General features: G+C 44.9%; 1 protein-coding gene across 6 annotated transcripts in view; it reads right to left on the reverse strand.

The window, feature by feature from the left end:
- Positions 1–15,914, reverse strand: part of col6a3 (collagen, type VI, alpha 3) — a 118,962-nt gene that overhangs the window by 17,073 nt on the left and 85,975 nt on the right. For 5 of the 6 annotated variants that reach the window (XM_084362091.1, XM_084362092.1, XM_084362089.1 and 2 more), the window contains 3 exons: positions 1,833–2,444; positions 1,030–1,653; positions 152–745 (listed from right to left, as the gene is read on the reverse strand). In XM_084362091.1, the coding sequence (XP_084218217.1) occupies positions 152–745; positions 1,030–1,653; positions 1,833–2,444 (1,830 nt within the window). Of the gene's footprint in view, positions 1–151; positions 746–1,029; positions 1,654–1,832; positions 2,445–4,638; positions 5,239–5,482; positions 6,077–6,339; positions 6,937–7,167; positions 7,762–8,024; positions 8,487–15,914 lie in introns of those variants that run through there. The other variant, XM_084362090.1, reaches the window with a different exon arrangement.

Below are 15,914 nucleotides of genomic sequence, written 5' to 3' on the forward strand. Positions count from 1 at the left end.
AAGATGGTATATTGGAGAGGAGAAGGTGAAGAAAGGTGACAACAGGAGAAGAAATTAAGAAAAAATGATTCATTAGAAAATATAATTAGTTAAGGGTAAAGCATGTGTTATTTAAATATCTGTAATATAGTAAAACATTTTCACAACTTACTAGGCTCCTCTATGTATGGGGGTGTTGGGATGGTCCCACTGAACCTGGCAATAAGCCTCTCCTTGATTGCTGGCAGACCAGGGAATGTAGGAACCTGAAGGACATCATCTGGGCTGGTAGCAATTTGTGTTAGCTGCTTTGTGTTAGCTCCACCAGCTCCGACACCAATGCAGTTGACTCGGGAACTCTTAAGCAGAGGTCCATAGAGGGAAACATCTTGGGGGGAACGACCACCTGTGAGAACCACAAGATGCTGGGAGGCCTCAACCGGACGAACGCCAGAGGAGGGTTTTAATTCATTGTCTATGACGTACTGAATGGCGTCAGCCAAATCTGATGACCGGCCACCCATCTGACGAAGCCTTTTGATAGCAGATATAACAGCGGGCTTGTTGTTGTGTGAGTTGAGTGAGAACTCTGTTTTGACATTGTCTGCATACTGGACAACACCCACACGCACTTGGTCAGGCTGCACGTCGAGTTGTTGGACAATGTTGAGGATGAAGTCACGGATATGAGCAATGCCAGCAGAACCTGTATTGTCTGAGCCATCAATAAGGAAGAGAATGTCCTTTTTCCCAAGACTTAGAGTGCCTGAAGAAATAAGTACAACAAAGAAACAAGGAGACTTTATTTTGAAGTAAACTGGAAAAGACTAGCACATTATTTTAAAGATCTACCATCTACCAACTCCATAACAGAATCAAGCTCTAGGGCTTACTGGTGGACAGGAACTTTACTCCTGCACCACTAGCGTGCCATGATGCGTATTTTTATAATTAGATGAGAAATGAAAAACATGCTAAAAAGCAAATGATGAAAACAATCAGTTATAGCTTTGAGAACTTATAACTTGAATACAGATCGTATATTCTTACCTAAGTCCACTGTGGGAGGTTCATAAGTGCTGATAACAGTGCTGGATATTGTTTTGACTGAATTAATGAGCTGCGACTCCACTCTTGGAAGCTGCTGGAAACTGTCAACTGTATATACGAGCTCAGGTCTCAGGGAAATCTGTCTCAGTTCATCAGGGTCTGCATTCCTTGAACCAATGGCAAGAGGAGCAACCCGGTTTCTCTTCAGTTGGTCAGCTGCAGTGGATACATCATCTGAAGACTTGCCACCTGTAACTACGATGAGGAACTGGGGCACAGCCTCCTCAATGCGGCTTCCGGCTGATCTCTGGTAGATGTTTCTGGAGACATACTCAAGAGCACGGCCGGTGTTTAGGCGGTTCCCACCTTTGCTTCGAAGTTTCTGCACGGCCTGGCGTACCTCTTCTTTAGTGGAGAACTCATTCAAAAGAAATTCTAACTTGGGTTCATCACTGTACTGTACCACTGAAACTCGGACCTTGTCCAATCCTACATCCAGCTTGTCCACTACTCTTCTTATCATGTCACGGATGGAAGGAAACTCACTACGCACAGCTGTCGTGCCATCAATTAGAAATACGACATCCCTCTTTTCTCCTTCCGCAGGTGCTGGTGGTGTGATTACTGCTCAGAAAGAATTCAAGCACAGTAACATGGTATGATTACAAACTACAGAGTTCCTCATAGATATAAAGGATACGCATTATGACCAGAGAATGAAATATTAAACTTTAAATTTGACTTTAACACATATTGTAGTAAAACAGACAATTTTCAGACATAATCTGATCGAGTAAAATTACCTTCATGTGTTGGGAATACAGGACGCATCCTGGCGATGTCCTCATCTGACAACTCAGTGAGAGTGGTGATTAAGTTTTCTTGGACTGTGTACAGGCCAGGGAGGTCATCTACAGTGAAGGCAAAGTTGGGCACGTACGACACCACCTGGAGCTCTGAAGGTTTAACATCCCTGGTCCCAATGCTGAAGGGAAGAACTCTTGATTGTTTGAGGGTAGAGGCTGCACGACGGATGTCATCTGTTGAAGGCCCACTGGAGACAACAATTACAAACTGCGGTACTCCGTCTTGCTTCCTGCTGCCACGTGCTGCTGTCAGAACATCCTGGCTGACAAACTGCAAGGCCTGACCCAGGTTACGCTGTCTTCCTCCACGCTGCCTCATTCCCCTGACGGCATTCAGAACACCCTCTTTGGTTGTATGTGAGTTCAGATACATGTCAGCCTGAGCATAGTCACCATACTGGACCACGCCAATCTGGATCTTATTCTCGCCAACATTGAGAGTCTCCACGACGCGGCGGATAAACTCCTTGATGATAGGGAATTCCAGTCCAACACCATCAGATCCATCAACCAGGAAAACGATATCCTTCCGGGGGCCCTGTGACTCAGCTAAAAGAGAAAAAGATATGGCAATATTATGTTTTGGGGAAAAAAAAGTATGGAACTAAAGGTCAATGAATCAATTTTCTGAAAAAAAAAAGAGTCTGATAAATACATCAATACAATAAAACAGTATGGACAGAAACACACACACACTCATAACCATTTCAGGGATTAGCCACCCCACCACCAACCTACTAGATAAAATGCATCAAGTGCAAAGTAAAGCAAAAGAATTTGCCACCTGCCCAATAATAAAAACCTACTGATTCTTCACAATAATAGTGGTGTTATCCCCCATTATTATTTTGAGCACCCTTTTAATCAGATGTTAAAGACATCTCTTAAAACTATAAAACATTTTAAGACATTTTTGCTTAAATTTTTTTATCGTATGTGGGTTTTAACTGCTATCTCCTTAAAGTTGCACATTTGTTATTTACCATAGATCTACAATGTACTGATAGCTGACATTATCTGAATGACTTCAGTCATTGTAAAAATATGGATATTGCTTGTGTGTTTAGTTTTTCAACACCAAAGCCTGTGTATGCAATCTATTTTGCAGCCAACTCTTGTGTTTTGCATGTCAGAGATGATTTCACAAGAGTGTCAGCCACCCAGACACATGAGAAAGAAAAATTTCTACCATCAGAAACTTGTTAGGACCACGTGAAAACAACATTATTTCGATTTAAAATAAAGACTATAATAAATCATATACTCATTATTACCAGTTATATTAGTTGTCCACTGTGTCTAATGATTAAGTCAGTTGGCCAATTTATTTTCTTGTATAAACTGCTTGTTGTGATAATATCTGTCTTGTAAATCTAATTTAGTTTAGTCTTGAAAATGGATGAGAGCTTTTTGTTTGCTAGTTATATATATATACAGTATTCATCATTCATCACTGCTTGTGCTGCCATGTAATAATCATTTTATTTAGAAAGGAAAGGAACTGCACATTTGTAATTTAACTTTTCTGGACTACAGTTATGTCTCCAGGAAACCTGTTTATGGGGCTATTTGTGTACAAATTTGTGTACAAAAATACAATATCCCTAAATCTGAGCATGATTCAAAATGGTTTCAACATGGATGAAAAGATTAAGATGTATCATTTTAAAGAACTGATTGCCTACTGGCAGTCAGTTACAAAAATTGAAAGAATATTTAGTTTGCTCTCTTATAAAGACACATGGTAGAAAATTGTTTTACAAAGACATATTGTCACAGATTGTGAATGTGACTATAAATAGAAAAAACAAAAGAGAGAATATTGGAGAACATGAATAAGATGAAAATTGAACGATCAGCTGCAGGCAAAGAAGGAATGCAGTACAACAATCTGTTCTTGAATGACTGAAATGACTGTTGAATGTTGATGAGACTGAGAATCAAGAGCATCATCAGGATCAAGAATGTCCTCGTTGTTTGAAGAGTGAAGATCTTGAATAATATCTGCATCACCATTTCTTGACCAAAATAAGAACTTTGTTGTTTGCCAAAAAAAAGAAGAAATTCCACACATGGAAGATTGATTAAAAAACATAGAATATTAATAATTGCAATAAAGTGAAATCAAATAACTACAAAAGTAAGGGGTCATTAGTCGCAGCAGTGATCCATGCCGAAGGGCTGGATGAAGTGGAAAGTACATCATTAATTGTTGTGATATAGATACCACAATTGTAGATGCAAGACAGCATCACAATGCATTTCAAGAATACACCACAGGAGAATAAATTACTGATGATGTTGGAGGGGAAGCCATCACAGAAGAAAGAACAGGGATAAGCACTGAGAACCTGGCATACAGTGAGAATGAAAGTAATAATTAACTGGTCTTGTGAATACAGAGGTGGGTGTGGTTAATCTGCCTGATGCTGATGTATGTTAATAAAATGATCAGAGTGGAGGGGGTTGTTGAAAACCACTGTAAATATTACATTTGGAAACAAAATGCAAGTGAAGTGAAACATGAAGACGCAGACGTGACAAGAATTTGCATTGTGCGTCGTCATGTGACTACATGTTAAAGTAAGAAAAGAAAAGAAACTGTCAAAACATTGCTAGAAAGTTGAATTGCCGTTGTGTAAAATGACTTTGACGATGATTCACTTACTGTGTGTGGAGCAAGAAAACATTGAAATACCAGAGCCAAAAATGTCATGGTGGGGGCCCCTGTTTGTTTACATACCAGGTTCAGTTGGTGATTCTGGAGTGACATCAATAACCACAGCCTCCACGGAGGACTGGAGTTGCTCTTGAACACGGGGAAGGTCAGTGAATTCAGGTACAGAAATAGCATTACGGGAATCGTGGGATATTTTCTGCAGTTCTCTCAAATCAGAGCCCCTGGTTCCAACTGCAAACATCAAGACACCCATCTGTTTCAGAGCCAAGGCTGGGGCATCAACACTGTCATAAGACCTCCCGCCAGTCAACAATATCAGGACTTGTGGAACGCCTTCCAGGCGCCTACTTCCAGCAGAGGCCGTGAAGACGTTATCCCTCAAGTACTGGAGGGCTTCTCCAGTCTTGAGGGGGCTTCCGCCTTTGTGCCTCAAACCTCTGACGGTGTCAAGGATATCGCCTTTTGTTGTGTATGTGTTCAGATAGAACTGGACAGCTGGATCTCTGCTGTACTGAACCACTGAGACACGATCTTTGTTATCATCCACACTGAGTTTCTCTACTGTCTTTTGGACGAAGTCTCGCATAGCTTGGAATCCACGTCTAGTACCATCAGATCCATCCAACAAGAACACAACATCCTTTCCGACTGGCTGTCTCTCCACTAGGGAACATAAAAGTGGAGACATATTTAGGTTCATGTGACCAACATGTCCCATACCAAACTTAGACAACAATACTGAGCTCAAAATGTACATATTTACATATATTTTACATACTCTATTAGTGCTAGTGAACCTGTTTTGTCAGTGGCACTGTGTGACTTCAACTTTGTAAAATACACCTGAATACAGTTCAATTTGCATGATACCATGGCACTGGTATGTTGAAATTGGTCACTTTCTTACCAGTTACTGTTGGTGTCAAGGGTGTGCCCCTCACTCGCACTGTGCTCATTACAGTGGACAGCTTTTCCTGGACACCGGGCAGGTCAGTGAACTCAGACACCGAAAGAGCATAAGTAGGTTCATATGATATCTTCCGAAGCTCACTTCTGTCAGAGTTCCTTGTTCCAATGCCAATCACAAAGATGCCTTGCTGTTTGAGAGCAGAGGCTGGGGCATCAACTCTGTCATAAGACCTTCCACCACTGAACAATATCAGGACTTGTGGAACTCCTTCTAGGCGCCTGCTTCCAGCGGAGGCTGTGAAGACATTATCCCTCAAGTACTGCAGAGCTTCTCCAGTGTTGAGAGGGCTTCCACCTTTGTGCCTCAAACCTCTGACGGTGTCAAGGATGTCGCCTTTTGTTGTGTATGTGTTCAGATAAAACTGGGCAGCTGGATCTCTGCTGTACTGCACCACAGAGACACGGTCGTTGTTTTGTCCCACATTGAGCTTCTCAACAACTCTCTCAACAAAATCACGCATGGCAGGGAAGCCATTCCGTGTGCCATCAGAGCCATCCAGAAGGAAGACAACATCCTTTTTGCCGGTGTCAACTAAGAAAAGACAGCGAGACAAACAGTTTAAAACCTTTGCAAAAAGGAAGCTGGTGGACTACTCATCAAGTTGTGGACGATTAGTTTCAAAACACCTAAGGCAGCCTACTTCAATTTTGAACAGTAGGAAAGCAGAACACAACCTCTCCTTCAATGTAAATGTAGAGCTAATCAAGCATCACACTGAATTTCTTTCCTTCCGTGTGGGTGAAATAAGTCAGGTAGCCTTTCAAACCAGCAAGAGGACGTGCACTTTAACATACCAGGTTCAGTTGGTGTTTCTGGAGTGACAATAACCACAGCCTCAACAGAGGACTGGAGTTGCTCTTGAACAAGGGCAAGGTCAGTGAATTCAGGTACAGATATAGCATTATGGGAATTGTGGGATATTTTCTGCAGTTCCCTCAAATCAGAGCCCCTGGTTCCAACTGCAAACATCAAGACACCCATCTGTTTCAGAGCCGAGGCTGGGGCATCAACACTGTCATAAGACCTTCCGCCAGTCAACAATATCAGGACTTGTGGAACGCCTTCCAGGCGCCTGCTCCCGGCAGAAGTCGTGAAGACATTATCCTTCAAGTACTGGAGGGCTTCTCCAGTCTTGAGGGGGCTTCCGCCTTTGTGCCTCAAACCTCTGACGGTGTCAAGGATATCGCCTTTTGTTCTGTATGTGTTCAGATAGAACTGGACGGCTGGATCTCTGCTGTACTGAACCACTGAGACACGGTCTTTGTTGTTGTCCACACTGAGTTTCTCTACTGCATTCTGGACAAAGTCTTGCATAGCTGGGAATCCACGTCTAGTAACATCAGATCCATCCAACAGGAAAACAACATCCTTTCCTAGTGGCTGTCTCTCCACTAGGGAACATAACATTTGAGACATATTTATTTTGTTGTGAACAATGTGTCCCATATGAAAGTTAGACAACCAAAGCTAACCTCAATGTTTACATATGACTCTATTAATGCTAGTACACCTCTTCTGTCAGAGTGGCACTGTCTGACTTCAACTTTCTAAAATACAACTGAATGCAGTTCAATTTGCATGTAACAGTGACATTGGTGTGTAAAAGTCAGTCACTTTCTTACCAGTTACTGTTGGTGTCAGGGGTGTGCCCCTCACTCGCACTGTACTCATTACAGTGGACAGCTGTTCCTGGACACCGGGCAGGTCAGTGAACTCAGACACCGAAAGACCATAACTAGGCTCATATGATATTTTTTGCAGCTCACTTCTGTCAGAGTTCCTTGTTCCAATGCCAATCACATAAATGCCTTGCTGTTTCAAAGCAGAGGCTGGGGCATCAACTCTGTCATAAGACCTTCCACCACTTAACAATATAAGGACTTGTGGAACTCCTTCTAGGTGCCTGCTTCCAGCGGAGGCTGTGAAGACATTAAACCTCAAGTACTGGAGAGCTTCTCCAGTGTTGAGAGGGCTTCCGCCTTTGTGCCTCAAACCTCTGACAGTGCTAAGGATATCGCCTTTTGTTGTGTATGTGTTCAGATAGAACTGGACAGCTGGATCTCTGCTGTACTGCACCACAGAGACACGGTCGTTGTTTTGTCCCACATTGAGTTTCTCAACAACTCTCTCGACAAACTCACGCATGGCAGGGAAGCCATTCCGTGTGCCATCAGAGCCATCCAGAAGGAAGACAACATCCTTTTTGTCGGTGTCAACTGAGAAAAGACAGCGAGACAAACAGTTGAAAACCTTTGCAAAAAGTAAGCAGGTGGACTACTCATTAAGTTGTGGACTATTAGTTTCAAAACACCTAAGGTAGCCTACGTCAATTTTAAACAGTAGGAAAGCAGACCACAACCTCTTCTTAAATGCAAACGTAGAGCTAATCAAGTATCACACTAAATTTCTTTCCTTCGGTGTGGGTGAAATAGGTCAGGTAGCCATTCAAGCCAGCAAGATGACGTGCTCTTTAACATACCAGGTTCAGTTGGTGATTCTGGAGTGACATCAATAACCACAGTCTGCAAGGAGGACTGGAGTTGCTCTTGAACAAGGTTAAGGTCAGTGAATTCAGGTACAGATATAGCATAACGGGAATCGTGGGATAACTTCTGCAGTTCCCTCAAATCAGAGCCCCTGGTTCCAACTGCAAACATCAAGACACCCATCTGTTTCAGAGCCAAGGCTGGGGCGTCGATTCTGTCATAAGACCTTCCACCAGTTAAAGATATTAGGACTTGTGGAACTCCTTCCAGGCGCCTGCTCCCGGCAGAAGTCGTGAAGACATTATCCCTCAAGTACTGGAGAGCTTCTCCAGTGTTGAGAGGGCTTCCGCCTTTGTGCCTCAAACCTCTGACGGTGTCAAGGATATCGCCTTTTGTTGTGTATGTGTTCAGATAGAACTGGACGGCTGGATCTCTGCTGTACTGAACCACTGAGACACGATCTTTGTTGTCATCCACACTGAGTTTCTCTACTGCCCTTTGGACAAAGTCTCGCATAGCCTGGAATCCACGTCTAGTACCATCAGATCCATCCAACAAGAACACAACATCCTTTCCTGGTGGCTGTCTCTCCACTAGGGAACATAACATTTGAGACATATTTATTTTGGTGTGACCAATGTGTCCCATATGAAAGTTAGACAACCAAAGCTAACCTCAATGTTTACATATGACTCTATTAATGCTAGTACACCTGTTCTGTCAGAGTGGCACTGCCTAACTTTAACGTAGTAAAATACAACTGAATGCAGTTCCATGTGCGTGCTACAGTGACATTGGTGTGTAAAAGTCAGTCGCTTTCTTACCAGTTACTGTTGGTGTCAGGGGTGTGCCCCTCACTCGCACTGTACTCAGTACAGTGGAGAGCTGTTCCTGGACACCGGGCAGGTCAGTGAACTCAGACACCGAAAGAGCATAAGTAGGCTCGGTTGATATCTTCTGCAGCTCACTTCTGTCAGAGTTGCTTGCTCCAATGCCAATCACAAAGATGCCTTGCTGTTTGAGAGCAGAGGCTGGGGTATCTACATTGTCAGAAGACTTTCCACCATTTAGCAGGACTAGCATTTGTGGGACACCTTGCAGGCGCCTACTCCCGGAGGAGTTTGTAAAGACGTTGTCCCTAACGTATTGGAGGGCTGCCCCGGTATTGAGAGGGCTGCCCCCTCTGTGTCTCAGTCCTCTGACTGAATCCACAATATCCTCTTTTGTGGTGTATGTGTTGAGATAGAAATTAACCTCTGGATCTCTGCTGTACTGCACCACAGAGACACGGTCGTTGTTTTGTCCCACATTGAGTTTCTCAACAGCTCTCTCGACAAACTCACGCATGGCAGGGAAGCCATTCCGTGTGCCATCAGAGCCATCCAGAAGGAAGACAACATCTTTTTTGCCGGTGTCAACTGAGAAAAGACAGCGAGACAAACAGTTTAAAACCTTTACAAAAAGTAAGCTGGGGGAATACTCATCAAGTTGTGGTCCATTAGTTTCAAAGCACCTAAGGCAGCCTACTTCAATTTCAAACAGTGGGAAAGCAGACCACAACCTCTCCTTAAACGCAAGCGTAGAGCTAATCAAGCATCACACTACATTTCTTTCCTTCGGTGTGGGTGAAATAAGTCAGGTAGCCTTTCAAGCCACTTAACATACCAGTTTCAGTTGGTGTTTCTGGGGTGACATCAATAACCACAGCCTCCACAGAGGACTGAATTTGATCTTGGACACGGGCAAGGTCAGTGAATTCAGGTACAGATACAGCATTACGGGAATCGTGGGATAACTTCTGCAGTTCCTTCAAATCAGAGCCCCTGGTTCCAACTGCAAACATCAAGACACCCATCTGTTTCAGAGCCGAGGCTGGGGCATCAACACTGTCATAAGACCTTCCGCCAGTCAACAATATCAGGACTTGTGGAACGCCTTCCAGGCGCCTGCTCCCGGCAGAAGTCGTGAAGACATTATCCTTCAAGTACTGGAGAGCTTCTCCAGTCTTGAGGGGGCTTCCGCCTTTGTGCCTCAAACCTCTGACGGTGTCAAGGATATCGCCTTTTGTTGTGTATGTGTTCAGATAGAACTGGACGGCTGGATCTCTGCTGTACTGAACCACTGAGACACGATCTTTGTTGTCATCCACACTGAGTTTCTCTACTGCCCTTTGGACAAAGTCTTGCATAGCCTGGAATCCACGTCTAGTACCATCAGATCCATCCAACAAGAACACAACATCCTTTCCTGGTGGCTGTCTCTCCACTAGGGAACATAACATTTGAGACATATTTAATTTGGTGTGACCAATGTGTCCCATATGAAAGTTAGACAACCAAAGCTAACCTCAATGTTTACATATGACTCTATTAATGCTAGTACACCTGTTCTGTCAGAGTGGCACTGCCTAACTTTAACGTAGTAAAATACAACTGAATGCAGTTCCATGTGCGTGCTACAGTGACATTGGTGTGTAAAAGTCAGTCGCTTTCTTACCAGTTACTGTTGGTGTCAGGGGTGTGCCCCTCACTCGCACTGTACTCAGTACAGTGGAGAGCTGTTCCTGGACACCGGGCAGGTCAGTGAACTCAGACACCGAAAGAGCATAAGTAGGCTCGGTTGATATCTTCTGCAGCTCACTTCTGTCAGAGTTGCTTGCTCCAATGCCAATCACAAAGATGCCTTGCTGTTTGAGAGCAGAGGCTGGGGTATCTACATTGTCAGAAGACTTTCCACCATTTAGCAGGACTAGCATTTGTGGGACACCTTGCAGGCGCCTACTCCCGGAGGAGTTTGTAAAGACGTTGTCCCTAACGTATTGGAGGGCTGCCCCGGTATTGAGAGGGCTGCCCCCTCTGTGTCTCAGTCCTCTGACTGAATCCACAATATCCTCTTTTGTGGTGTATGTGTTGAGATAGAAATTAACCTCTGGATCTCTGCTGTACTGCACCACAGAGACACGGTCGTTGTTTTGTCCCACATTGAGTTTCTCAACAGCTCTCTCGACAAACTCACGCATGGCAGGGAAGCCATTCCGTGTGCCATCAGAGCCATCCAGAAGGAAGACAACATCCCTTTTGCCGGTGTCAACTGAGAAAAGACAGCGAGACAAACAGTTTAAAACCTTTGCAAAAAGTAAGCTGGGGGAATACTCATCAAGTTGTGGTCCATTAGTTTCAAAGCACCTAAGGCAGCCTACTTCAATTTCAAACAGTGGGAAAGCAGACCACAACCTCTCCTTAAACGCAAACGTAGAGCTAATCAAGCATCACACTACATTTCTTTCCTTCGGTGTGGGTGAAATAAGTCAGGTAGCCTTTCAAGCCACTTAACATACCAGTTTCAGTTGGTGTTTCTGGGGTGACATCAATAACCACAGCCTCCACAGAGGACTGAATTTGATCTTGGACACGGGCAAGGTCAGTGAATTCAGGTACAGATACAGCATTACGGGAATCGTGGGATAACTTCTGCAGTTCCCTCAAATCAGAGCCCCTGGTTCCAACTGCAAACATCAAGACACCCATCTGTTTCAGAGCCGAGGCTGGGGCATCAACACTGTCATAAGACCTTCCGCCAGTCAACAATATCAGGACTTGTGGAACGCCTTCCAGGCGCCTGCTCCCGGCAGAAGTCGTGAAGACATTATCCTTCAAGTACTGGAGAGCTTCTCCAGTCTTGAGGGGGCTTCCGCCTTTGTGCCTCAAACCTCTGACGGTGTCAAGGATATCGCCTTTTGTTGTGTATGTGTTCAGATAGAACTGGACGGCTGGATCTCTGCTGTACTGAACCACTGAGACACGATCTTTGTTGTCATCCACACTGAGTTTCTCTACTGCCCTTTGGACAAAGTCTCGCATAGCCTGGAATCCACGTCTAGTACCATCAGATCCATCCAACAAGAACACAACATCCTTTCCTGGTGGCTGTCTCTCCACTAGGGAACATAACATTTGAGACATATTTAATTTGGTGTGACCAATGTGTCCCATATGAAAGTTAGACAACCAAAGCTAACCTCAATGTTTACATATGACTCTATTAATGCTAGTACACCTGTTCTGTCAGAGTGGCACTGCCTAACTTTAACGTAGTAAAATACAACTGAATGCAGTTCCATGTGCGTGCTACAGTGACATTGGTGTGTAAAAGTCAGTCGCTTTCTTACCAGTTACTGTTGGTGTCAGGGGTGTGCCCCTCACTCGCACTGTACTCAGTACAGTGGAGAGCTGTTCCTGGACACCGGGCAGGTCAGTGAACTCAGACACCGAAAGAGCATAAGTAGGCTCGGTTGATATCTTCTGCAGCTCACTTCTGTCAGAGTTGCTTGCTCCAATGCCAATCACAAAGATGCCTTGCTGTTTGAGAGCAGAGGCTGGGGTATCTACATTGTCAGAAGACTTTCCACCATTTAGCAGGACTAGCATTTGTGGGACACCTTGCAGGCGCCTACTCCCGGAGGAGTTTGTAAAGACGTTGTCCCTAACGTATTGGAGGGCTGCCCCGGTATTGAGAGGGCTGCCCCCTCTGTGTCTCAGTCCTCTGACTGAATCCACAATATCCTCTTTTGTGGTGTATGTGTTGAGATAGAAATTAACCTCTGGATCTCTGCTGTACTGCACCACAGAGACACGGTCGTTGTTTTGTCCCACATTGAGTTTCTCAACAGCTCTCTCGACAAACTCACGCATGGCAGGGAAGCCATTCCGTGTGCCATCAGAGCCATCCAGAAGGAAGACAACATCCTTTTTGCCGGTGTCAACTGAGAAAAGACAGCGAGACAAACAGTTTAAAACCTTTGCAAAAAGTAAGCTGGGGGAATACTCATCAAGTTGTGGTCCATTAGTTTCAAAGCACCTAAGGCAGCCTACTTCAATTTCAAACAGTGGGAAAGCAGACCACAACCTCTCCTTAAACGCAAACGTAGAGCTAATCAAGCATCACACTACATTTCTTTCCTTCGGTGTGGGTGAAATAAGTCAGGTAGCCTTTCAAGCCACTTAACATACCAGTTTCAGTTGGTGTTTCTGGGGTGACATCAATAACCACAGCCTCCACAGAGGACTGAATTTGATCTTGGACACGGGCAAGGTCAGTGAATTCAGGTACAGATACAGCATTACGGGAATCGTGGGATAACTTCTGCAGTTCCCTCAAATCAGAGCCCCTGGTTCCAACTGCAAACATCAAGACACCCATCTGTTTCAGAGCCGAGGCTGGGGCATCAACACTGTCATAAGACCTTCCGCCAGTCAACAATATCAGGACTTGTGGAACGCCTTCCAGGCGCCTGCTCCCGGCAGAAGTCGTGAAGACATTATCCTTCAAGTACTGGAGAGCTTCTCCAGTCTTGAGGGGGCTTCCGCCTTTGTGCCTCAAACCTCTGACGGTGTCAAGGATATCGCCTTTTGTTGTGTATGTGTTCAGATAGAACTGGACGGCTGGATCTCTGCTGTACTGAACCACTGAGACACGATCTTTGTTGTCATCCACACTGAGTTTCTCTACTGCCCTTTGGACAAAGTCTCGCATAGCCTGGAATCCACGTCTAGTACCATCAGATCCATCCAACAAGAACACAACATCCTTTCCTGGTGGCTGTCTCTCCACTAGGGAACATAACATTTGAGACATATTTAATTTGGTGTGACCAATGTGTCCCATATGAAAGCTAGACAACCAAAGCTAACCTCAATGTTTACATATGACTCTATTAATGCTAGTACACCTGTTCTGTCAGAGTGGCACTGCCTAACTTTAACGTAGTAAAATACAACTGAATGCAGTTCCATGTGCGTGCTACAGTGACATTGGTGTGTAAAAGTCAGTCGCTTTCTTACCAGTTACTGTTGGTGTCAGGGGTGTGCCCCTCACTCGCACTGTACTCAGTACAGTGGAGAGCTGTTCCTGGACACCGGGCAGGTCAGTGAACTCAGACACCGAAAGAGCATAAGTAGGCTCGGTTGATATCTTCTGCAGCTCACTTCTGTCAGAGTTGCTTGCTCCAATGCCAATCACAAAGATGCCTTGCTGTTTGAGAGCAGAGGCTGGGGTATCTACATTGTCAGAAGACTTTCCACCATTTAGCAGGACTAGCATTTGTGGGACACCTTGCAGGCGCCTACTCCCGGAGGAGTTTGTAAAGACGTTGTCCCTAACGTATTGGAGGGCTGCCCCGGTATTGAGAGGGCTGCCCCCTCTGTGTCTCAGTCCTCTGACTGAATCCACAATATCCTCTTTTGTGGTGTATGTGTTGAGATAGAAATTAACCTCTGGATCTCTGCTGTACTGCACCACAGAGACACGGTCGTTGTTTTGTCCCACATTGAGTTTCTCAACAGCTCTCTCGACAAACTCACGCATGGCAGGGAAGCCATTCCGTGTGCCATCAGAGCCATCCAGAAGGAAGACAACATCCTTTTTGCCGGTGTCAACTGAGAAAAGACAGCGAGACAAACAGTTTAAAACCTTTGCAAAAAGTAAGCTGGGGGAATACTCATCAAGTTGTGGTCTATTAGTTTCAAAGCACCTAAGGCAGCCTACTTCAATTTCAAACAGTGGGAAAGCAGACCACAACCTCTCCTTAAACGCAAGCGTAGAGCTAATCAAGCATCACACTACATTTCTTTCCTTCGGTGTGGGTGAAATAAGTCAGGTAGCCTTTCAAGCCACTTAACATACCAGTTTCAGTTGGTGTTTCTGGGGTGACATCAATAACCACAGCCTCCACAGAGGACTGAATTTGATCTTGGACACGGGCAAGGTCAGTGAATTCAGGTACAGACACAGCATTACGGGAATCGTGGGATAACTTCTGCAGTTCCTTCAAATCAGAGCCCCTGGTTCCAACTGCAAACATCAAGACACCCATCTGTTTCAGAGCCGAGGCTGGGGCATCAACACTGTCATAAGACCTTCCGCCAGTCAACAATATCAGGACTTGTGGAACGCCTTCCAGGCGCCTGCTCCCGGCAGAAGTCGTGAAGACATTATCCTTCAAGTACTGGAGAGCTTCTCCAGTCTTGAGGGGGCTTCCGCCTTTGTGCCTCAAACCTCTGACGGTGTCAAGGATATCGCCTTTTGTTGTGTATGTGTTCAGATAGAACTGGACGGCTGGATCTCTGCTGTACTGAACCACTGAGACACGATCTTTGTTGTCATCCACACTGAGTTTCTCTACTGCCCTTTGGACAAAGTCTCGCATAGCCTGGAATCCACGTCTAGTACCATCAGATCCATCCAACAAGAACACAACATCCTTTCCTGGTGGCTGTCTCTCCACTAGGGAACATAACATTTGAGACATATTTAATTTGGTGTGACCAATGTGTCCCATATGAAAGCTAGACAACCAAAGCTAACCTCAATGTTTACATATGACTCTATTAATGCTAGTACACCTGTTCTGTCAGAGTGGCACTGCCTAACTTTAACGTAGTAAAATACAACTGAATGCAGTTCCATGTGCGTGCTACAGTGACATTGGTGTGTAAAAGTCAGTCGCTTTCTTACCAGTTACTGTTGGTGTCAGGGGTGTGCCCCTCACTCGCACTGTACTCAGTACAGTGGAGAGCTGTTCCTGGACACCGGGCAGGTCAGTGAACTCAGACACCGAAAGAGCATAAGTAGGCTCGGTTGATATCTTCTGCAGCTCACTTCTGTCAGAGTTGCTTGCTCCAATGCCAATCACAAAGATGCCTTGCTGTTTGAGAGCAGAGGCTGGGGTATCTACATTGTCAGAAGACTTTCCACCATTTAGCAGGACTAGCATTTGTGGGACACCTTGCAGGCGCCTACTCCCGGAGGAGTTTGTAAAGACGTTGTCCCTAACGTATTGGAGGGCTGCCCCGGTATTGAGAGGGCTGCCCCCTCTGTGTCTCAGT

Source organism: Pagrus pagrus, assembly GCF_965226575.1.
Source record: "Pagrus pagrus genome assembly, chromosome: 9".
NCBI lineage: Eukaryota > Metazoa > Chordata > Actinopteri > Spariformes > Sparidae > Pagrus > Pagrus pagrus.